Consider the following 24,464-nt stretch of genomic DNA (forward strand, 5'->3'; position numbering starts at 1 on the left):
CACTATCTCTGTGAGATCCTCGAGGGCTCTCTGTCTCGGACGAACTTAAAACATTCTCTGGAAACTGTAAGCGGCCGAGTCACTGTTTACACCTCCGCTCTCTCAGATAGCCCCGGCTCCATAGCAACGGTTGTATTTGGAGGGAAGCGGCGAGACAGGAGGAACTTCTCAGTGTCTATAGCGTCACTGTTTACATTAGAGCTCCAAACAGACCACCGGCCCTCCCACTACTCGCCTGTTAGCACTACACAGCTCAGTGTTGGATTGGGCAGTTACATTAAACTCTGGAGTGTGTCTGAGTGTCTGTGTTACATCACTGCTGTAATCACTGTACACATAGATGTCCTCATACTTGTGCGTCCTCTTAGGCTCGGTTTACTGTTTGTTTTCCAGACCAGAATGAGTGTGAAGACGGTATAGATGACTGCGCCAGCAGAGGCATGACCTGCAAGAACCTGATTGGTACATACATGTGCATCTGTTCCCCCGGTTACACACGCCAGCCCGGTGGAGACGGCTGCATGGGTAAGAATATCAGAGCATCCCACGCCAGGAAATAATGATCCGCCATTCAGGTTTATGGCATCAAATCTTGACTTTACATCGCGTAAGATAAATCTGTTTTAATACTCATCCACCTTTGTGTAACAGTGTGCAAAGTTAGGTGTATATCCTGGATTTAATTTTCTCTAAAGAGTCGTTAACCCCCTATATACTGTCCTGGTAATTAGTGGACATTTGTCACTATCATAAAGATTATTAAAACCTCTTACAAACCCAAATTGGTAAATATTTACATAGATGGATAGACAGCTTTGAACTTTCTTATACCAAAGCATATATACAACACAAACACAAGACTTACATGACTTACAAAAAACATGTAGAAAAAATAAATTATTTTATGTGTGTAAGTATTTATAACACAGGGCGGTTTGGACTAAACCCAGTCACAAGCTTAGACATCATGCAATAATTCAGAGATACAAACTTGAGAATCTGATGAGTGAATGAGGAAATATGAACACAGTATGTATGTTCTAGAGTTTGGCTACTAATCCACCCAAACTCCTGCTACAAGAATGTGAAATTTGATAAAAGGCCGTAAGAAATATTGGCGTGTGCGTGATGTGTGGAACTTCCACTTTAGCTTCCTGGAAATATAACACTAAGTCTTGTGTGACAAATATTTACATTTTAACTTTACACCGTCTGTCTGTGTGTGTGTGTGTGTGTGTGTGTCTGTGTTAGATCTGAACGAGTGTACAGCCAAACCAGGTATCTGTAAGAACGGCCGCTGTGAGAACACAGTTGGAAGCTACCGCTGCAGATGTGACCAAGGATTCAGCCCCAGCCCCACACAGACTGAATGTATCGGTACGTACGTGGTTTTAAATTTATAGATCTTGATCTTACCGTATGTTTTTTTTTTTTCCACTGTGATGTAACTTCACTTTTTTGAGTTCAGCATCAGATTTAATCAGGATTTGTTGTGTCCTCACTGCTTCTTTAATTTGGTTCAGAAGATTCTTCTTGTATCGTATTCTTACAGTTTTTATTGTTTCTGTGTCAAAAGTTTTAAATAACCTTCAGGTGTCACAAATTGTTAAAAGAATTGAACAGGATCCAATCACTCGGACAGGTTTGTTTTGTTGTTGCTTGCTAAATATGATGTGCTGTTAAAAGCACAGGTGTAATAAGCTGTAGCTTCGGCCTACACCTTTTTTCAGACTGCAGAAGTGTCTGAGTTGTCAAATTACTTTGCTGTAAGATGATCTCATATAAGGCAGATGAAATACAAATAAAACATCAGACTCTTTAATATAAAACAGATAAAAATGCAAAATATATGGAAATGCATATGCAAATGCTGTTCTAGATTTTGTGGCTGTTAAATTTAAAATAGAAATGTTTTCTGTTGTTGAATCCTGGCGCACTTTCTGAAAAAGTGATTCGCCATCTCAGTGGAAATTTAACTATGCCATGACAGCCTCCACTGTCTCGTTAAAAAACATGTGTCTGTTCCTGTCAAGATAGGAGCAAGGAAATCCTTTCAAAGCCTTCCTCCCTAATCTAAATATATACTTCTTCTGGATAGACACGATGTGCTGAGGTTGGTGAGAAAAGCTCCTGGGAGATTTTGTAAACTCTGTGGTTATCTTCCTCCTTACAGACAGCAGTGATAGAGCAGTGTGGGTTATCTTTTAACGTCTGGTTCTCTGAGGCCACGTTCTGTCTGGGTGGTTTGGTCTGCGTCGTCAGGCCTTGTTTGTCTCGCCCTCACATTTGTCTCGATGTCTGTCTCGACCTCCAGATAACCGCGAAGGCTTCTGCTTCACTGAGGTTCTGACCACTCTGTGTCAGATGACTTCTAGTAACAGGAACTTGGTGACCAAGTCCGAGTGTTGCTGTGACGGAGGCAGAGGCTGGGGAACCAACTGTGAGCTCTGCCCGCTGCCCGGGACCACTCAGTACAAGAGGATGTGTCCTCTGGGACCTGGATTCACCACTGATGGCAGAGGTATCTGTCTGTCTGTCTGCTGAGGAGACTTGAGTTTACATTAAATATCACTGTGAAAAAACTGAGAATCAATCAACATTATCTACAGTTAATGAGCATACTTTTATCTGAAAACTTTTTTTTTGATGAAAAGAGCTAAGATGAAGTGGGTTTTCAAAACTACATTTCCACATTAAAATGTAGTTTTTGTTGAGTTGTAAACTTGCATTAGCCTAAATGTTTCTAACAATGTTCAAAAGCAGAGAAATCTGTAATTTATTCAAGGTAATGGTGTGTTTTCTGCTAGCCATTGCTAGTTAGCTGCTAATTGCTATAACTTCTGGAAAAACGCATGATATGTCAGAGAGAGAGGAAGGTAATGACTGAACGTGGCTAAACGTAATATGAATACAACTTAAATACTACCTTGTCAATGAACATGATCCCATACCACTTCACGTCATCAAACTGCATCTTTTGTTATTGTTTTAATATGAGAGAGACCCCCTGTGGCAGAATTTACATATTGTGCATTTAAATCTAAAACTGATAGTTAGTTGGCAGTCTAAAATGAGGTAGTTTTGCAGTATTTAGCCAGAAAACCACAAGGCACAAGTACTTTGCATGTTTATTTCTTAATTAAATTAAATTCAAATGACTTCATTTGATTCTGAGGGGCAACTGCAGTGGCACATCTAGTAATAATTAACAAGAAAACACAATACATGAAAAAAGTTTTGCTTTTACTTAAAAAAAATGAAAAAGAGAAAAAGAACATACAAAACATTCAGTGCAGCAATGCTGATTAGAGTCATTCATTGTATGGCATGCAGTGCAAAATAGGTTATACACATGATCATACTGAAATAATACTAATTATAGTATAATTTAGTATACACAGTATACATATTGATGGGTAATTCTGTAATTCATTGGGGAATAATAATGTGGCCATGAAACCACTGGTTTCTATTCATCTTAGTCATTTGCAGTAGAAAACTGGACTAATTTCTAAAACCTTTCTTGGTTGTTACAGGAGCATCCAAGATGTAAAACTCACCTGCATGATGCTGTTACATTTATCTGCCATGATATCAGCAGACAACAAGAAAACTCCTGTGTTTCAAATGCTTTAAAATGGTTTTGCATGACAGTGTTTTCCAAACTGGTCCCTGTGCCCACAATTTCCATTACCATTTTAAGATACCTTAAAAAAATAAAGCAGTGAATTGTTCAAGGTGATTGATTATCTTAACGAGTTTCAGGTCTTTGCAGGTTAAACTACTGGGGGATGATTCAATTAGATTTCTATAAATGTCATAACATAAATTCGTCACAAACAGTCAACTCTGTGTGAGCACTGGCCTTGCAAGGTTCAAGATAATTTAGGACAGTAGATGGTGTGTTGAGCTATTATCAATGAAAAAACAATGAAAAATACATGCATATCCATATACCCAATTGGATGGATGCTGCATCATAAAAATGCCTTAATAAAGAGAGACCTGCACACCAAAGAGCTCTCATATAAAGCATTTATTTGTCTGATGTTTCGAGCTCCAGGCTGCTCCTGAAGTGGTCTGTGGACGAGCCTGGGGCTCGACATTTGGTAACAAATGTCTATATTAACACCATCATTCATGTGTTTCATCACAGTACAGAAATATCATTTAGTTTATAGCTCAAAACTGTGTTTAAGTGTGCAATACCTCCCACTCTGTATACTGAAGTTACTGGAACACATCCAGATGAAAAGTAGGACATCAATTGTTATGGTTTGTAAATTTGTCAGCAGTAATTTGTACAGATGAAACCGCTGATATGGTCCTGATATTGGTGTTAAATTAACAGATGGTTGTTGTTAGCTGATTTAATCACTTGCAAACCATTAATTTTTAGTTTGCCAGTAAAATCAATACTTTCATACTTGAGGCAACAGTAATGCATGACTAGATGCGTAGAACAATATTTCCCGGAGGTGCTGCAGAATTGGGGCACACAGCTGTTATTCACTATTAAAAATCCAGCTTTTGGCAGGTTTTTCTCTCAAAGGAATTAAGACTTAGAGTACATGCTGTATCTGGAGCTAACTTCTCTTGTTTCTGTCCAGATATTGATGAGTGTCGCGTGATGGGCAACTTGTGCAAGAACGGTCAGTGCACCAACAGTGTGGGCTCCTACAGCTGCACCTGCAAACCTGGCTACACTACTGACATCACCGGCACGCTGTGTGTGGGTAAGGCTTAATTCCACCTCCAACACTTACACTTTATGGACTCTTTTCCTACCAAACCGACCTCCCGTCCTCATTCCTGCTGTCTAGTAAAGAGCTGAAACTACGTGGGTGGACGGCCCACACACTCCTCTGAAAAATGCAGCCCGAGTCTGTCTGTCTCATCATCTCCCCTTATGGAATTTCTGGCTCCAGGATCAAACTCTCACTCTTTCTCTGTCTCACCCTCTCCCTCTAGATGTGGATGAGTGCATACAGGCACCAAAGCCCTGTAACTTCATCTGTAAGAACACAGAGGGAGGCTACCTCTGCTCCTGCCCCCGCGGATACATCCTCCAAGAGGATGGAAAGAGCTGCAGAGGTGACACACACACACACACACACACACACACACACACAGAGCAACAACAACAAAACCTCTGAATACTCAAGAGTAAAGGGCTTATTTGAAGTGGGGTTGTACGAGATACTTTTAAATACTCCGTGTATTACTTACAGTACATGGTGATCGACATGCCCCCAGTTTGGAGAAGCAGAGAGGAATACCAGTCCAGAAGCTTAACAATGTGCTGCTGTGAACAGGGTCAGCAGAAAAATGTATTTTAGCCACTTAAAAAAAAGATCAATATCAGTTTAAGTGTATGCTATATTTAGAATATTTTCACCACTTTACCTTGCTATCAGACAGCCTTTATATTAACCAAATATCACTCTCTCAAAAGCAACAAGACTTCTTTGGCAAAATCAGTAATTTTACCTTGTAGAACATGGTAGTTCCTGGTCTCCCGATGTGTGACTTCAGTGTTTCAAAACTTGTGTTTGGATTCACCAATGTCACACAACAAGCCAAACAAACTAACAGATTGAGGAAGCAGTAGAAGAGAAACTCCTGTGTTCTGTGAGATAAAATTGCAAAAGGAGTCTGTTTGCTGTGGAGAAAGCGATATTTGGTTTATATAACGGCGGTGTGCTGTCGGAAAAGGCTGTCTGACACCAAGGTAAAGTGGGAAAATATTCTAAATATATTCTAATATATTTTTCCTGCTGACCCAGTCAACAGCAGTACATTACTTTAGAGCTGCAACGATTAGTTGACTAATTGATTAGTTTAAGGTTAAACTTTATATTCCACGATGTGGAAAACTGTCTTTGGCTTCCACCTCAATCAACTTGGGTTACAAATAAGACAGTAGTACAAAACAGGACAATTAATAATATAAAAAATAATTACTTATCCACGATGTAGAAAGTATTGAGCTTTAGCATGGTCAACATAGGTTACAAATAAGACAATTGTAAAAACAAAACCAAAAAAATTAAACTGGGAGAGTTTAGAGACTGAGAGTTTAGGCAAGGCAATTTATATGCCTAAACATTTGCTAGTTCCAGCTACTTAAACATGAGGATTTGTTGATTTTCTTTGTTTCTTTGGGGTTTTGGGTTTTAGTTGGACCAAAGAAGCAATTTGAAACTGCTCTGGGAAACTGTGAATTTCCTCTTTTTTTGACATTTATAAGACAAAATAATTGATCATATAATTCTTAAAATAATTGGCAGATTAATTGATAATGATAATAACCATTAGTTGCATCATTCTTTAGCTTCCTACACCAGAACTCCTGCTGCTTCCTCAAACTGGGGGCGTGTTGAACACCATCTAATGTAGGTAATATGCTGAATGGACATGTACTTCAGACAACAATCTGAACTATCCCTTTAAGCCCTGCGCTTCTCAGATCAGTTGAGTTCAGTGCTCTTGGATAGAGAGCTCTGTTCTTGCAGTGAGCAGCAGCAGCAGTTATTTGGCTGCGAGACAGATTCCCTCCTGGGGACAATAAAGTTTAAGTTGAAGTTCTTGCTTGACTTAGTTTCCAGGTGAGAGCCACTCAGAGTGCTGAGTGGACCCTCTGCTCGCTGTCCCGAGACGCTCCATTTGGATCAGCGTGTCCACATGCATGTCTTCGCTCATGTACCCAACACACAGGCCTGTGACACGGTGCATCTGGCTGTGCCTCTGTTTATCAGGCTTGTTTGTCAGTCCAAACAAGTGTGCACACGGTGTTCAGTTTTTTAGGGGCTCTTTCATCTTTATTTACCATTGCTTTAGTTTCCCCCTCTACAGTCCCCCTCCGTGTTTCCGGTGTCTGGTTCATTTGCAGTTCATTTGTAGGTCAGTGACTGTAGAAGGACTGGAATTTGACTCACAGAAAAAGAAAGAGCAGCCCCCATACAGTACAGCAGTCTGATACGAGTCCAACCACTTAAACGCACCATATAAACTACTCAGCAGTTTGAACTTTTCTGCTCCATTTATATCTGATTTCATGTTGTTCAACGTCTCCTCTTTTTCAGATCTGGATGAGTGCTCAACCAAGCAGCACAACTGTCAGTTCTTATGTGTTAACACCATCGGTGGCTTCACCTGCAAGTGTCCTCCTGGCTTCACCCAGCATCACACTGCCTGTATCGGTAAATAAACACATTTCTTTTCACGTAATGGTTTATTTAAAGCAGGGACAGTTTACACTGAATGTACTGCACCAGACACAGCACAATGCTAATTTTCATCTGTTGTCCCCAGGGGTACATACTGCATAAAAATATAAAAATGAAGTTCATATAACACACATAAATACACCTGTATGCGTTTAGAGAGGCATAACCAGTTCTTAATGACAGCATGACTCTTTGAAACATTTTAATATTAGTTTCTGATTAAAATAAATACACTTTCTGATATTTGTCAGGATAATGTTCCACTGTTTTGTTGTAGCTGACATAGGAGTTTGAGCAATTTTTTTAAGCAATGCTCTATATAGCACTCTTCCCTCATGGATGATCTTGTTTGCCTTATTTCACCATGATGAGTTGTTAGAATAATTGCTTAAGGTGTTGGAGGAATAAAGCATACAGTATCTATATTGATTTATTTATTTGGTTTATTTAGGGGCAATGCACATTAATAAACATCAGTATAATTGCGCAAAAAGGCTAATTTTCATCTGTAGTGCCTGGATGGATGTTTGGAAGTCACCCTAAAAAAATTTAATTAAAATTACAAAGTTTTTCATCATTTATCATTTGCAAGTGTGCAGAACAATAATCTTATATAAATAAACTAACACTGGTCCTAAAGAAAAAACGTAGTAAGTTGTATTTTTGCATGCAGAATATCAAAATACTCCAAATCCAAATATTTTTATAGAACTGTATGTGTATTATGTTGTCATAAGACAAAATTCAGACTACACTTCTGTATCGTCAAATATGGGGACACAGTTTGGTCTTTGGTGCATATTTTTTTTTTTACACTTTCTTCCAGTCGAGCTCATAAAAGATCCCTGAAGCTCCCTCTTGTTTAACCTTTACTGACTCTCGCTCAGAGTTAATGGCCTCCGGCTGATATCACACTGATCTTATTAGGCTCCACTGGTTTGGAGTCATGGCAGCTTAGCGATGCTTTGTTATGGAACTTTGCAGTGCATCACCATGACAACCACAAGCTTTTTTTTCCAGACCATAAAGCAGCTCCCATGACCTCACATAAAGTCAGAGAGACAGGGAACCCTCAGTTTTGACTGAAGGAATAACCCTCAGGCACATGACAGACAGTAGGTGTGGATGTGTTACTGATTTAGGAGGAAAGATGGTCGCAGAAACATGAGTGAGACATAAAACACTAAATCAAACCTCAGTAACCACTGCGGATGTGTTTAAGTGTAGGACACTGAACTCCTTCAGGCCAGGCGCTCACTGGCTACAAATACTATAAAATACTGTAGAAGCTACTGTACTGTAAATACTGTATAGATCTTGTCATTCCTTCCAATATATCTGATTTCCAAGCTGCTGCTGTGAAATCTGATTGGCCACCCAATTATCCTCAAGTATGATTGGCTATCTGTCCAATAAGAGGCGGGACTTTAGTCTGAACCAACTGTTCAAGGATCATTTATAAATGTGCATTGTTTTCTTTTGCATGTAGCCTACTTTTACATTTTTTATACAGTTAATTCACTTTTTTTGATCATTTTACATCACAAAGTTGAATAATGAGATGTTAATGAAAGAAAATATATACATAAATAAACATAAATAAATAACAAATCATGAAAATAAAACTTCATGGTGGAGTACTGAGGGCAGAGGTAGAATGGAGTTATAATTTCTTTTTGAGGGCTTAAAGAATAAAGTGTAGAAGCTTTATATTACATTTGTTGTGATTGGTAGGAGTATTTCTTTTTTAAATTAACAAGTTAAACACAGGAATATAAGAAACTAAGATACTATAATGGTAGTAAGTATGGTAAGTATGGTAAAGTAAATATGAGAAGTATAAATTATTGCTAATCTGACACTTGCACTTGTGCATACATGTGTGCACATGCACATATTTCATGGCACCTGTGCATAAGTCAGTGCTCCACATTTGCCACCCCTGTCCAAAAAAGTCTGGAAATGCCCTCGTCCAGCTGTAGCAGGGCTCTTACCCGCTCACCTCCTCTCCTCTGTGGGCAGTCTGTTATTTTCATGGGTGATGCATGTTTCAGCAACAATGCCGAAAAAATAGCTGATTAAAGGAGAAAAGTAGCAAAGTATAAAGAAGCTCCCAACAGAAACATGTTCCGTGTGTTGATAATCCTAATATATCATGCTTGGGTGCTAACAAAAAGGAAAAAGGACGGTGTTGCCTTGCTTTTGCTGCCATCCTGACAAAGCGCTCTGGTGCTTTCACTTCTTGTAAAGCAGCTGTACAGCTGTGATAAGTCGTCCAGTTTGCAGAGCTTACAAAGCACCACACTGATGGCTCTCTCTCTAAATACTGCTTTAACCAGATGCAGCACTTCATGGTGACACGCTGACATGTTATTCAAATCGATGTTTTTCTGTAACAGATTATATTGATTACATTGATGAATCACCCCAGCCCTACTTTAAAGCCAAATAATGCTAAGGGAAAAGTAGACCCTCCCTCTGTGTTTTTGGGCAGTATGTCCCACATGTTGACTGTTCAGCATACAAAGATGTAGCAGACTTGTAAAATCTCAACCAGCTGTGAGCAGACCAAAATCCCAAATTAAACAGCTGATATTTAGAGATTACAGCCTTCTCCACTTTGATCTTTGTTGCTAAACAGCTTTAACTACATGATTGTGTTCAGATTTGCAAAGATTCAAATCTCAACAGATAAACATGTGACAAAATAATCTTGTGATTATCTATTATGTGCTTTGAGAGGCTCGCTTTACTACCTTTTGTTCTGGGAAAAGCTTGTAAATGGACATTGATTTTAGATTATTTCATGATGACTCAAATGTTTGTGATAATGTCTTCTGGTCTGAGATTAATTCAGTAGGTGAGAGATTTTATTCCTAAACACTTGTAGAGCGTGAGAGAGGTCCTCGATGACCTGCCCCATTTTCCAAGGCCAACGTCGACTGTCCGCAAATTTTTAAAATGACTCAGCGCATCCAGATCGGGGTTATAATCAGCCTTTATATTGTGCTTCCTGTTTTACCCCCGTCTGAACCTTCCCTCCTCTCTCTGCAGACAACAATGAATGTGCATCAGACCCCAATCTGTGCGGCACCAATGGCATCTGCCAGAACACTCCGGGGAGCTTCAACTGTGACTGCCAGCGGGGATTCTCATTAGATCCCAGCGCACAAACCTGTGAAGGTCTGAAAACAATTGATAGCAGCGTCAGTATCAGCTGATTCATTACAGAAAGCAGACTCTTACAGTAGGTTTATTGTGTGTGTGTGTGTGTGTGTGTGTCTGACAGATATGGATGAGTGTGACGGTAACCACAGGTGTCAGCATGGCTGTCAGAACTTGGTGGGTGGATACAGGTGCAGCTGTCCACAAGGCTACCTGCAGCACTACCAGTGGAACCAGTGTGTGGGTGAGTCATACCACTGCTCTTTTTTATCAGCAAATATAAAAATTCTTTCCTTTTGGGCCATCCTGCAGCCAAAGTATGCACCGTGCAACCTTGATGTTCTGGGCTACAGTCCGGACTGGAGCCTTTTTAAAACAAGTTATCCATCATTCACCTCTTTCTCCTGCCACTCTTACAATATAAATATGTCAAAATGTTTTTCCTTTCCTCTGGAAATTCATCTCTTCCCTTACTCTGGCAAGGTCAAGAGAAAAAGAAAAACTCAGTGCTCAACGTCCTATTTACAGCCCTGAAAAGATCTACACTTAGTTTATTATATGCACATTAAAGTGGTGAGACAAAAAATACAAACTATGAAGGTAATAATAATAACAACAAAGACACAGCATAAATTCAGACAAAGAAATTATCATAAAAACTGATGGAAAATGACATAAATAATATAAAAATGGATAGCAAACAAAACCCACTCAATAATAATAGTAGAAATTAGATAAAGATGATAATAGAAAACACAAAATGCATCTTCACATGAAAATAAACACAGAATAAATAAAAACAGGGATAGACTCATGGATAGAAAGCCATAATTAACGTAAAATAGGATGGAGAAAAAAAACCCACTTGATAATACGAGTAAAAGTAAGAAAAAAAAGGATGAAAATATGATACATGTAGAACGGAAAAATACAAGGTGGAAAAAAAAAATTCACTGAATTAAAAAAATAAAACAGTTAAAAGTAGAGTGAATTAAATGCATAAAATCTGCAACATTTTAAATGAAGTGCAGCAGAGCATTAGTGTGAAGCAAAGTGCAAAGAAAGAGTTTCAGAGCTGTATGAGGACAGTCAGAGCAAGTTAAAGGCTCAAGTGAAGACGTACATATTTTTGTTAAACCTATACAGCGAACCGGCTTCCCTGATATCTAGAGGTAGTGGGTTCCATAGCTTTGGGGCGTAGCTGGTAAAGGCTGTATCCCTGATTTTCTTCAGAATAATTAATATACTGGTGCCTCACACAAATGCAACATAAACAAACCCCAACACATTGTTTGTCCTTCATGTGTTCTGAGTGAAAGAAAAACTTTTAAGGAATCGTATGAGGGGAGAGAAAATCCTCTAAAGAGGGAAAAGAGGTGAGCCTCACACAAATTCAGAAAATCTGAAAAATGCTTATTACTCATAAAAGTTTCCTCCATAACATATAAAAAGTTCTCAGAGATCCAAGTGGTGATTCAAAGGTGTTTCTTAACCCCAGCCTGATGCCATTTTTTTTTTACTTCCTAAAATAATAATTTAAAGCAGCATCACTATATCACGGTAGTTTATTAATTACTTAAATATCTCTTGCAATAGCACTTCTATGTTAGTTTCAAAGTATTTGTGACCTCCAAATGGGCGCTAATCAACATAAATGTTGGAAATTATGGAAATGAACATGTTTGCTTGTTTTCATTACTGCAAGAAAATGAACCCACAATGTCGTTTGGACCCACCTGTGCATCTAAGGGTTAAAAATTTACTTTTGCACATTCACTGTACATCATTCACCTCCATGTCTCACTGATTGTGGACAGAACTGAACTGTTTGTGTGGACATCAGACACAACATGGGGAGTAATGGAAATTGTAGCATCACTGATTTCAGTCTTTTTCAAAACTCCTCCCCACTTGGATGTTGATGGGTTATAAATAACATTGTTATGAGACTAGAACAGTTGAAAGAGTTCCTGTTCAAATTTGTGTGTGGTTGTGTCCTATAATGCCGGGACTATAAACCAGCAGCAGATGATCCCACTGTTCTTGAGGGCAAGTAGAGAACAAGGGAGATAGCGGTGTAGCCTGGTCAGAGCCCATTAAGGTGCTCCTCTTGGTTCTGTTACCAGCTGCAGCTGCAGAACCTTGGATGAGCTGATGTCACAGTAATGTAGTTGGCTTAAAATTTGAGTTTTTCAGCATCTTTTTGATTTATAAATTGTCGTACTTTAACTATGTTAATAAGGTGGAACAAATATAATATGAGAACATTCACACTCAGCAGCACATATAAATCTAAGTGAAATGGCACAAATAGTAATAATATTAGACATTTCCATATAAATAAATAAAAAGAATAAAAAACTTTGAATAATAGAATAATGGAATACTTCTGGGTTTCCACTGGTAACTCTGTTTGATGTTACAAAGCAATGAACTGGTCATTTCCATAGGAAAATTCTGAAATGTGGATGTGAAGTGTGCACAAAGGGCTTAAAAAGCCTGCGTAAGAGTCCTCATGGATTGACGCTTTGACAGACCTAAACCCTCGCAGACTTATCAGGAACTGTGAGTCTGTGAGGGTGGACATTGGACTTGTAACCTCAGATTTAAGACATGAGAGACCCTGAGAAGTGTATGAAAACATCTGACTCTTAAGGGACAAAGTGACCTGTTGAAGGAGGGACAAAAACCCAATGAAAAAGGAGGATGGTGCAACACCAAATAAATTAACTAGAAATAGCTCAGACATAGACAAAGTAATTGGTCCAGCGTGTGTGTGCGCCTTTGTGTACACCCCAAAATAACCAGCTTTTGTTAGTTAAACCTTTATTTGAATCTCTGCACATATTTACGGCATTCGTAGCGGACTTTCCCAGTATTGTTTGTGTCCGTTAACTGGAATGACCTGTTTGTTTAATTCCTGTCAACTTCCTGCGACCCAGATGAGAACGAGTGCCTGAACAGTCAGATCTGCGGGGGAGCGTCGTGCCACAACACCCTGGGGAGCTTCCGCTGCCTCTGCCCCACTGGATTCAACTACGAGCAGTCGGGCGGAGGATGCACAGACGTCAACGAGTGCTCCACCAGCCAGAACCCCTGCAAGTTCGGCTGCTCCAACACGGACGGGGGCTACCTCTGTGGATGTCCACCTGGATACTTCAGAGCAGGACAGGGGTACGTGAGGGAATGACCACGTGTGGGAGCAGTCTGTAGATGTTTCTAGCTGACTGATGGCGTTGTTTGTGTTTCAGGCACTGCGTCACAGGTCTGGGCTTCTCTGGCGGCGGCTCCAGCAGTGCTCCACAGGGAGGTGAGGTGGACGATAATTCTCTGTCTCCTGAAGCCTGCTATGAGTGTAAGATCAACGGCTATCCCAAGAAGGGACGCAAACGTCGCAGCACCAACTCAACACAGGAGGATCCTCTAGAAGACATGCAGGTAATCTGTCTGTCTGTGTGCAGGAAGCAGAGCTGCAGCTGCCACCGAGGACGCTGAAGTTGTGTCCTCTGTCATGTTTAGGGGATCTCCGAGGTTGACACATGTCTCAACACAGGTTGAGACATGGGGGACTTCACATTCAACAGTAGCAAACTTTAAACAGGGTGTCAGCTTACTTTGAGGCCAGCAAAATAATAAATAAATAAAGGCTTCAGCATTTACTCCCCAGAATGTTATTACTGGCAGTGTAGGGCAGGCCTTGCAGCAGTATTGGTGCTTTCACAAAATGTCAACCCAATTATATTTTTGATAAATAATCATAAGTAATGTGGCTATAATGGCTAAGTGGGTAAAAACAACAGAACATCTAGAAAAGTCTGGCAAGTTCAGAAAATACATAATTTTACTGAAATACAGCCTTTAAAACCAGGAAAAGGAAACACTTGTGCCATATCACAACTAAACGATATCCAAAATCTGTCACGACATCTACTGATATTGCTCAGCTTTATTTTCATTAGTGTATAATCACCTGAAAATAAGAATTGTGGTGTTTCGGTTACCTTACAATAACCCCTTTATATCTACAGATATAAAGGCTTGGAGGTCGGCGTGTTGAACTCTCATGTTGCAACAGTCGTCCTGAACAGACAAACTAAACACTGGCTCTAGAAACGGCCTTTAGCGGGCAGCAGGAGGGAGAGACGAGGTGTTCGCAATCTGCAGGCTAATTAAAAAATGTTTAAAAATTGGTTTCTGGTGAAACATTTTCTGAGAGTGGTAGGGGATGCACTGAAGGACCTCACTATCCAGGGATCCTACATTTTTAGTTTAGATTTTTTATTAGATCTTTAGTCATTTTCAGGTCTGGGTAAGTATAAAAAATGAAAAAAAAAAAGAGAATGGAAAAACATTTGTGTTTCCAGACTATTGCTCCTTCTCTTTTTTCTATAATAAAACAATCAGAATCTCTAAAAATGAAGTGATCATACAAGCGGGGAGTGTTTTTCTTGACAGCTACAACAGCCAAAATGTTTACCGCTGTCTCAGAGTGCGGGCCGGGGCGAGCTTGTCATCAAAAGCATTACACAAGACGTACAGCATGTGACTAAACACAACCTCATAGAGCTGCTTCTACACCTGTACGTCACAGCTCTGCCTAAACTGCCTTAGAACTGTACCAAGTCCGGACGTCTGGCCAAATTAGAAAGAAAATGCAGCAATATCTTTGAATTGCATACATACAAATCATCACAAATATATATTTGCTTCACACTTGTTATATACAAATATTAAGCTTGCCTAAACATGTCTAAGTTATGCAGTGATGTAGTTATCAGAAATCTGTGTAAGGAAACCAAATCTTTATGGATGTGATCGTCATCGTTTCCATGGACACAGTGAATAAATAAGACTGTACAGATGCAGTGAAAATTATTTTACTTTTTTCCACTCATTTTCTCTTCTTATTTATGAAGGAGACTAAAAATATATCAGACAATATGTTAACTGAAAATAATAGGAGTGCAGCAGTTTATTTCCTGTTTGAGCAGAAATGTTTCACAGTTCACCTTCTGTGTGAAAGTAATAGATTTGTATGAGTATCTTGATACAATCCTCTGGCAGTTATTTGGGAGCATAATAGCAGACAGTCTGAATGTAACATACATACAACAGTTTGATCTTAGATCCATTTCTTTACATGATCAACTTTTAGCTAGTTGTACTCAGATGTCAAATATAGTCTGAAAATCTACTGAAAAGATGAGATGTTTGAGGCTGGAAAAGTCTGGAATTTCTGTTGTATGTATTGTATTATTATACCTCGTCCCTTTTCCTCTCGAGTAGTGACAGAAAACAAACAGTACTGTACACCGCATGTCTTATATCCTCAAAATTCAGTCGGATCGCGTTTTCTTTCTGCAGCCGATTGACAACGAGATCAGCCTGGCCAGCGTGGACATCGAGGACACCCTGCAGTTCCACCTGAACATCAGCGACCTGAGCAACCGTGACCACATCCTGGAGTTCACCCCGGCCCTGTCCGCCCTCAGCGACCACGTGCGCTACAGCATCGACTACGGCAACGAAGAGGGCTACTTCAAGATCAACCAGAGGGAGGGCGTCAGCTACCTGCACCTGAGCAAGAAGAGGCCCCTCCCCCCCGGGGCGTACTCCCTTCAGATCAGCAGCGTGCCCCTCTACAGGAAGACGGAGCTGGCCGAGCTGGAGGACCGGCACGATAAAGACTACCTCACGGGACAGCTGGGAGACGTACTGAAGATGAGGGTGCTGATCATCCTCCATTAACCATCGCAAGACTGAGACAGGCAGATGTTGCCGTGCAGCTGCTAATCCAGCGTCAGGCTCACACTTTCCCACAAGGCCAAACATCTCCTGACTCTGGATTGGTGGTTTGGGGGCAACTTCTACTTGCTCCGACAGGGAGAAGGGCTCGCCACCAAAGAGACAAGAAGGGGGTGGGGGGGGAGGGACTGCGTCGTTTGATTGCCAAAGATGATTCTACATATCATAGATACAAAATCTGTGGAAAATGCCGTCTGAATGAGGCAGAACGAAAGGCCCTGACACACAACTTCAGCTGTGTGAGAAGCACTATAGAGAGTTTTTAATGTTGTATGATGATATGTGGAATCAGGTGCCACTTTGAAGGGCATGTGGACTGCAGGAAGCTCTAATGGTTGAGTTTTTTAGAACTCCTTTTAGAACTTTAGAAAAGGGTGAGTCTAGGGCTGGGTATCGTTCAGAGAAGTATGATACCAGTACCAATATCAGTACCTTTAAAGTGATGCCGATACCAACAGAGCACTTCATTTGATACCTTTTGTTCTTACTTTATTTTATACCCATCATGTGAACAGAAGCTCTCACATTAATGCACAAATAAATGCATAAAATGTGGAAGGATCATGACAGAATCCTGAAATAATCACACTCTCCAGTGTTTTGGTGACATTTTAGCAAACTGAACTGCCAAATCCATCAAATGCACTGCGCCTGATTTCATCACAGCAGACCGTATGAGCTGCTACAGAACACTGTAAAAACGAAAAAGTTGAGGAACTCAAATTTTCAAGGCAACATACTGTAATAGATGTTTGGGTTTTCAGCTCAACTCAAACTGTTAAGTTCCGAAATTAACTTAAAAAAAGTTGTGCTGACCTAAAATCTCAAAATTGACATGATTTACTTTTCTTCATGAATCTTTAAGATTCAGGATCTCAAAAAAGTCAAAAATTGGTCCCAGCAAGTCGTGAGCTGATTTGTCATTATTTTGGTGCCTGAAAATATTAAAAAATGAACCATCATCCACTTTCACTTCGATGAATTTACTCAATAATGTTGTAAATACAATTTTTGTGGTTTCTAAAACTCAAGATTTACATTTATATGGAAAGAAGAGTAAAGTACATTATGTCAAAAAACAACTAGTCTTTTGTTGAGAAAATTTAGTTTTCTTTAGATAAAGATAAACGTATATAAAAAATATTGAGTACATTCATTGAAATGAAAGCGAATGATGGTTAAAATTTTAATATTTTCAATTAAAATAATTTAATTTTCAAGCACCAAAATAATGACAAATCAGGTTCACAGCTCACTGTGTACTATCTTTGACTTTTTTTGAGTTTCTGTAACTTCTAAAACTTTATCTAAAGAAAAGTAAAAGTAAATTATCTCAACTAAAGATCATAGGTTTGCTTTAAAGTTTATCTCAAAACTTAAGAGTTTGAGTTTAGCTCAAAATTCAAAAATCTATTGCACCACGTTGCCTTGAAATTTTCTCAGTTTTTTTACAGTGTAGCGGACCAATCATGTCACATTGTGGTAATTGGCTGCGAGAAAAACCACAGATATTGGGAATTTCCTTCTAATTTGCATAGAGGTGTAACAATACATCGATCTGGATCAACATATCGATTCAGTGTTCATGCAAAATCAATGATCGATACAAAGTGAAAATATCGATCTACATCGTCATCTTAAGATGATGCGCCTTTATTTTGAAAATCCCATGACATGTCTTTCTCACAAATGTCTGCAAGAGTTCAGTCATAAAATTTTCGAATCATAATTTGATGCAAGCTGACATAAATGTAACTGAATGTGTTAAATGGACATATATCATCTGATATCGATTGCAGACTCCAGACTTGAATGGAAACTTTCAGCATATCAGCAAATATCAGCAAATATCGTATCGTTGGCCAAAGAATTGATATAATATTTTATCATGACAAAACTTGTCATTTACAGCCCAGGTTCTGGGTACAAAAAGGATCAAATGCAGGTATCGTTTGACTGGAGAAGTTTTGATGCTACTTGGTACTGGGTTATGTCGGCTGATACCTTAAAGGTCTCGAGTATCGATACCCAGCCCTAGGTGAGTCCCAATAGTCTGCAATAAATTCATTTCCTCCCCTCAGGTAAACAAAGGACTGAACAAACCTGGATACATGAAAGTAAACACATTTCTCCTTCCCCAGATATTAATTTAATGGCGTGAAGATGAAAAATTATGAGAACGGCTAGGAGAGGAAAGGAACCCACTATGGACTATTGAGATGTAGCCATGTCTGAGCTTGAATGACTCCTACTGCATATTTAAACTATGCTTTTCCATCTTTTCCTACTGACTAGAATAATTCATATTTACTGGTGCTAGCGACACAACCACATAGACTTCTGAATGCACTGTACTACTATACAAAAACTCTGTAGTCAACAAGATACAATCCCATCGGGCCATTCTGAAGATTTCATGTCTTTGCAACAGTAACAGCTAGCTTCATAGCCTGTCTGCTCTCCTCTATACTACATGTAAATTGTGTTTATACTGTAATAATCGATGCCACTTTTAATCTATGAAGCATTTGTAAACTAGAGGAAGCCCCTGGAATAGAGGGGTTTGTAATGGTGCTTATAATGACCAACTACTTCCTTTGTAAACTGTGTATACATTACACACACCTGCACACACACACACACAAAAAAAACACACATTGATGATGATGATGCCAAACCTGGGCCTTCATGATTATGCACTGAGGTCTTCGTGGCCACACATTCTCTCACAAGTACAATCAGTGCTGCATTGCCACGGACCAGCCTGACACCAGTCTGTGTTCTCTGTTCACATCAGTGAGGGTTTAGTTGTAAATTCACAATAAAAACATATTTTTTGGTGTATATGTATTCACTGCTGTGCTTTCCCCTTCATCCAGGTTGAACTGCTAGTGTGACGACGGGCTAAACGGACGGCCGCTAGCTTTATGTTAGATGTCGTTCTCCGGTGGTGTGTATCCAGAGTACAGTGCAACATGATCTCTGAATGTTTGGGCTGGTGAAAGTCACATTACCCTGCTAGACTGAGATGCAATTCTTGTCCTGCACCGCCCCCTTGTGGAGACTGGAAAGACTTTTTTTTTTTTTTTGGGTGGGTTTGACAAGTTGCTCTCTATTTATATGTCCCTAAACTGACAGAGATAAGACCCCCGTCTGAGAAGATTTGAGGTGTTTTATTACAGAAAGTGCGCAGTGTTCTTCTGTAATTTTAGAAGGACAGCTCACCCTAAGATCAAAAATACAATCTTTCCTCTTCCCTGTAGTGCTATTTATCCACCTTAATTGTTTGGGAGATATCGGCCATAGAGATGTCTGCCTTCTTGCCAATAATAATGGAGCATTTGAAAAACTGAACAGCGTTGTCGCTTTCCAGAAATTATGATTACTCAAGATAATCAACAGACTATTTCAAGTAGACAAGAAAAATAGTTCTGGTAAATTCTGCTGCAAAAAGAAAGCAGTTGCTCTGTGAATTATCTTGAGTAAGTGGGTCATGATTTCTGGAGAGAGACATTGCTGTCAAGTTTTTCAAATTTTTCTTTTTTTTGGCTCTTCAAGCACCACAAACCGAGTGCCATTTAGTCCCATTATATTTGAGAGAAGGCAGACATCTCTACAGCTGATATCTCCATAACAATCTGGATGGATAAATAGCACTACAGGCCAGGGGGAAAATATGCATTTTTGATTTGAGGGTCAGACAAAACTAAGTTTACTAAGAATATGTTGGTGATGATTGCAGTAAAGACACCAGACTCTCCAATGTACAAAAACAGAACTTTATTTGCATCAACTATTTAACATACACACTTTCACTCCACCACCACAAGCTTTCAGTTGCGTCCCGTAGATCCAAAACCTCCAGCACCACGCTCTGTCTCATCAAGTGTCTGAAAGAACACAGCCAAGCATTTTTCATTTAATTAACTAAACTAATTTCATGACACAAACATGGAATAAAACCTGCTGCAGTGAAGCCACTCATCCAATGAAATATCTGCACAATTATATTGGAAACAAGGAAAACAGACGTGTCTCGAGGTTCTCAGTCATCCAGGTCATGGTATTCGTAGCAAAGGTTGTCGTAGGCAACTGGACTTGTTAGAGTTCTTGAAGACGTTTCGCCTCTCATCCAAGAAGCTTCTTCAGTCAGAACTGAAGAAGCTTCTTGGATGAGAGGCGACAACCTTTGCTACGAAAGTAAAACAGACCTTTTTCACAGCACTGATATGAAATAGTAGGATAAACACAGGTGTTACCAGTGATACTAATTAAGGTCATGTTCCAGTTAATGTAACAGAGCCTTTCAAGTGAGCCAACATGCACAATAGCAACAACCTGACTCTGATTGGCCTGAATGGAACAAAGTGTAATTAGTATCATTGATAGCACCTGTTTACCACTGTTTCAAGTCAAAATGGCTGCTGTGTAAAAGGTATATACACTCAGTTGCTTGTTTATTGGGTCCACCTCGTTGTTTATCCTCATTAATAAGTAAAGGGTGACCAAAATGTGGGTCATAAAGCTGAATAACCACCTCTTTAAAATAGTTTGTTTCAACATTATAATCTTCATGATTGTAGGATTTAATGCAGGACTGCTGTATTACCCTACTTTTAGCTAGGTGTACCTAAAAAACTGGCAACTGAGTGTGTATTGTGTTGCAGTTTCTCAGCTTGAAACTTACATCTTGTTCCACCAGGTCTGGGTAGCAGATCCTCTCACACACCAGCTGAGCAACTCTGTCGCCCTTTTTCACTAAAAAAAAAGAGGAACAAGAAACAGTGAGATGAAACCATATGTAAACTGTGTATCTGTACCATCGACTGGTTCTGAAAGATCCTCACATTTAGCCTCAAACTGTTTTCACAACGTAATCTGGAGCATTTCATGAAAGCACAGAACAAACTGCCAATGTTCAGTGAGCCATTTTTTATCAGGGTATTAACTCTAAACGACAGAAGAGTTGCCAAGTTCGTGTCCTACACATGGCTAACTGATGTATATAAAAATGTATCAAAATTTTTTATTTGTTAGTAATGGAAACGATATAAATCAGAAATATTGTGCTCTCTTGCAGTACTTTAAGTGGTTGCAATAGTATGAGTGGCCCCAAGCCAATGCGAGTCTAAGACCTCTGCTTTACATGCAGTCTTAATATGTTCAAATTACTTAAATGATATATGCACAGGACACAATGAGCTCTAAAACAAATGTGGATAACAAAATATTTTAACTTATGTGTTCCTACTCATTAGAGGTAAAAAGAAACATCGCACATTCAAATTAAGTTATTTTATTATCAGGTTACTTTTAGACACTTTTGTTTTCTCTGAGGATAATGTACACTGCAAGCAGTTTCAGTATGTATGTAGTTTAAATGTGGAGATGCAATAACCTCATTACATATCTGATGAGTGATTATTTGCCAGCAAACAGTTGGATCTGATAACAACCCACAGGGGGATGGGGCAGATTTACACTCAAAATTCTGCAAAATGCTTAATGTGAATGACAATTTCTCACTGTTGGTAAAGAGAAACGACTAAATTATGGTGAACTGTAAGTATTGTTGGTACCTTTGATAAAACGATGATGTCATATTTCACTGACACCACAACTCACCTTCAAATGTTTCCTTGCTGAAGTTGAAGAGCACAACTCCCACATTTCCTCTGTAGTCTTCATCTACAACTCCAGCTGAAGAGAACACACAGAGAAATTAAAATGGCTGACATGACAAGGGATGAAATATTTCCTGCTCACATGCACTCTAAGTAAAGTCTAAGTAAAGACTCACCACCGACGTCAATGAAATTTTTAGCTGCCAGTCCAGATCTTGGTGCTGAGAAGGAAAAAAAAGAAAACAGCTGCTGTAACATACTCCATCAACAGAAAATCCTGAGGGCTGAAACTGTTTTATCAAAATCACAATACTGCCAACTGCACTTTTCAAATAGCAGGAGGTGCAATATTTGTTCAAGGCCAAATGTGTTTCAAAATACCATTTTAAATTAAATAGTTTCATGCTGCAGACCAGATCCTGGCCTCAAGACTTAAGAAAACATCTTTGTTTGGTACAGATCCCTGCAAAATACACCATAATCATTTGAGATAAATCAGAGCAATTTTGTGAAAATTATCATTCCCTCCAATATTGCTAATCATATGGCAACTGCAATATCAGTCATAATAATCAAAATTAGACATTTTTTCAAAATCTTTCAGCCCCAATTCACATGCAAAAGCAAAACTTTAACAGCCAGGAAGAAAAACTAGTCTAGTCAGAGTTGCATCAGCATGTCAAACACTCACCTACTCTCCCATAGCAGCCATGTGGAACTGCAATCTGGATATCAGTCTTCACAATAGCCTTGTCAAGAGGCCCAATGGAGTAATCATACGCACTGTTTCAATACAGAGAATTAAAGTTGGGTCAGCTGGTTTACATGGCAGTAAATTCATGTGACATTTTTATATACACCACAGTTTAGTAAGTAATGCAACCTCTGCAGAAACAAAAGATAAAGGTTCAACAGAAGTGATATTTACAATACAAACACATTTATTTATTTTTTTTATTTACAACTTTTATTACAGGTATGTGGCTACAGTATGAAAGACGGATACAAGCTGCTCACATTAAGTCAGAGACCCAGACATATTTTAATTAAATGTATAACTTACCTGTAGAGGTCATATCCTGCAGCTTTAGCAGAGCCTCTGGTAGGTGTCGTTGCATGCTCAGAAAGTTTAGCAAACCTGAGGACAGGTCTCTCGTCTGCAGGCTTTGTTTCTGTCCTCGGTCTCTTTGATGGAGAAATTGCTGCAGCGTCTGTGACTTCTAGGACAGGCATGTTGGCAAAGTGTTTTACAGTTAAAAACCTAAAGTACACTAAACAAATAAAGACTAAATGGTTTCTAAAAATGAAACAGAGCTACAGCAGACTACTGCAAGCTTAAAAACCCGCAAAGCTTCTGCTCCAGTTTCTTGGCGGTCCTAATATTTGAATGAATCTCCCGCGCTGGAAGTTGCGCCAAATTAGCCCCTCCTCTACAACACGTAATTTTAAACAGACAGTTACTATACACCGCAAAACATGGTGAAATGAACTTCAGTAGCTTATAGGCGTTTATATATAACAGTTGTCACATACATGCATCGAAAGAAAAAAGCATGTCAATGAATAAAGCAGCAAAAGAGAGTAAGAATGGTCTAATCGTGTCACTATGGCAACCCTTTCGCCATCGTGCAGCTCTATGCAAACAAGCTCTCGCGAGAGTCACTCGTATCAAACTGTAACCTTCAAGGAGAAAAATAAAGCCTGATAAAAGCCCAACAAAATAAATTACAGATAATAAGAGATATCAAGTCTCACTTTACTTACGCATTGCACCAAAATAAAGCAGATGTAGTGTCGGTGTTGTCAACGTGTTCAGTACACGACAGACAAGTTATAATATCACATAATAAAAACAAAACGTTCAGTTACAAAATGCTAGGCGGACTAGCAAAGCTAACGTCAATAAACACTTGACATGTTGCTACTGGTAACGATATCCATCCTCATTTCTTGCTTGCCTTTGTTTTGAGCGAGCGTCTGAATATGAAATTTTCGGGCAAAGAAACGTGGAGCAGCGTCAGAAACCACAGAACACTGTAGCCGAAGATCTCTGAGCCGTAGCAGCGTTCGTGTCATATTGTTTGGTTATGTCGTCTGCAAGCTAACAGCTAGCCTAACCAAGCGCTAACTCGGTGGTAATGTCTAGAAAGGAACCCCAGACCCGCGAAAGATCTCGCGAGAGTAAAGACTAACATGATTTTTCCCTCATCATAACTAATTGTTTTTGCCTCCACTTATACCTAGAGTCTATACTCAAGGTTGTAACATTACGAAACATAATTAATTTGTACAACGTGCACACTGAAGGAACAAATTTTCCAATCTCGCGAGATCGCAAATCAAGCCTTCCCTTCTAGACAAGACCTCCTCTCAGCTGTCTGCACTGCACTTCCTCCTCCCCCTAACGTGCAGCTTCTCACTGTTCAACAGACTGTGACTTTAAAGTCACAAAAAACACGTGTTTGGATAGAATTGTTGATAGAAATCATACAAGTATATCTATTGTGCGTCATATGGACATACAACCCACTGTATTTTGTATGGTCTGAGTTGTTTTGATTATTTTAAATTTTTCAGTGTACAGTGGAAAAGTACTGAGACAAAGAAACGTTGTCCGGTGCAGGCAGTTAGGTGCTGAGTA

The 24,464-nt window shown here is 39.4% G+C and overlaps 2 protein-coding genes across 4 annotated transcripts in view; one reads left to right on the forward strand and one right to left on the reverse strand.

Moving 5' to 3' along the window:
- fbn1 (fibrillin 1) overlaps positions 1-16,757 on the forward strand; it is a 122,841-nt gene extending 106,084 nt beyond the window's left edge. Inside the window, exons 56-66 of the mRNA XM_084747253.1 lie at positions 394-525; positions 1,252-1,377; positions 2,315-2,521; positions 4,611-4,736; positions 4,972-5,094; positions 7,086-7,202; positions 10,284-10,412; positions 10,519-10,638; positions 13,337-13,568; positions 13,646-13,832; positions 15,759-16,757. Of these exons, the coding sequence (XP_084603379.1) occupies positions 394-525; positions 1,252-1,377; positions 2,315-2,521; positions 4,611-4,736; positions 4,972-5,094; positions 7,086-7,202; positions 10,284-10,412; positions 10,519-10,638; positions 13,337-13,568; positions 13,646-13,832; positions 15,759-16,142 (1,883 nt within the window). The 3' untranslated portion in view covers positions 16,143-16,757. The remainder of the gene's footprint in view (positions 1-393; positions 526-1,251; positions 1,378-2,314; positions 2,522-4,610; positions 4,737-4,971; positions 5,095-7,085; positions 7,203-10,283; positions 10,413-10,518; positions 10,639-13,336; positions 13,569-13,645; positions 13,833-15,758) is intronic.
- A 1,905-nt stretch (positions 16,758-18,662) lies between these two features.
- Positions 18,663-23,981, reverse strand: dut (deoxyuridine triphosphatase). 3 transcript variants are annotated; one of them, XM_084747377.1, is made up of 7 exons: positions 23,782-23,981; positions 22,887-23,043; positions 22,515-22,606; positions 22,000-22,044; positions 21,825-21,899; positions 20,887-20,957; positions 18,663-20,089 (listed from the first exon to the last, which is right to left on the reverse strand). In XM_084747377.1, exons 1-7 carry the CDS (start codon positions 23,897-23,899, stop codon positions 20,033-20,035), a joined length of 615 nt encoding a protein of 204 aa, XP_084603503.1. In that variant the 5' UTR covers positions 23,900-23,981; the 3' UTR covers positions 18,663-20,032. The 3 variants fall into 3 exon arrangements, with proteins under 3 accessions (XP_084603503.1, XP_084603652.1, XP_084603579.1); XM_084747526.1 differs by lacking the exon at positions 23,782-23,981 and adding an exon at positions 23,588-23,762; XM_084747453.1 differs by lacking the exon at positions 23,782-23,981 and having other exon boundaries at positions 22,887-23,263.
- Positions 23,982-24,464: the final 483 nt, after the last annotated feature.

Source organism: Lutjanus erythropterus, chromosome 1 (genome assembly GCF_056507025.1).
Source record: "Lutjanus erythropterus isolate fLutEry1 chromosome 1, fLutEry1.hap2, whole genome shotgun sequence".
Classification (NCBI taxonomy): domain Eukaryota; kingdom Metazoa; phylum Chordata; class Actinopteri; order Lutjaniformes; family Lutjanidae; genus Lutjanus; species Lutjanus erythropterus.

What these genes read in the sequence shown, in the direction of transcription:
- dut (XM_084747377.1), bottom strand. Translation starts at nt 23,899, where the DNA reads ATGACACGAACGCTGCTACGGCTCAGAGATCTTCGGCTACAGTGTTCT. An exon ending in TGGCTGCTATGGGAGAGTAG is followed by an intron (nt 22,045 to 22,514) that starts GTGAGTGTTTGA and finishes TTTCCTTCTCAG; the next exon opens with CACCAAGATCTGGACTGGCA. An exon ending in AAATTTCATTGACGTCGGTG is followed by an intron (nt 21,900 to 21,999) that starts GTGAGTCTTTAC and finishes TGTTCTCTTCAG; the next exon opens with CTGGAGTTGTAGATGAAGAC.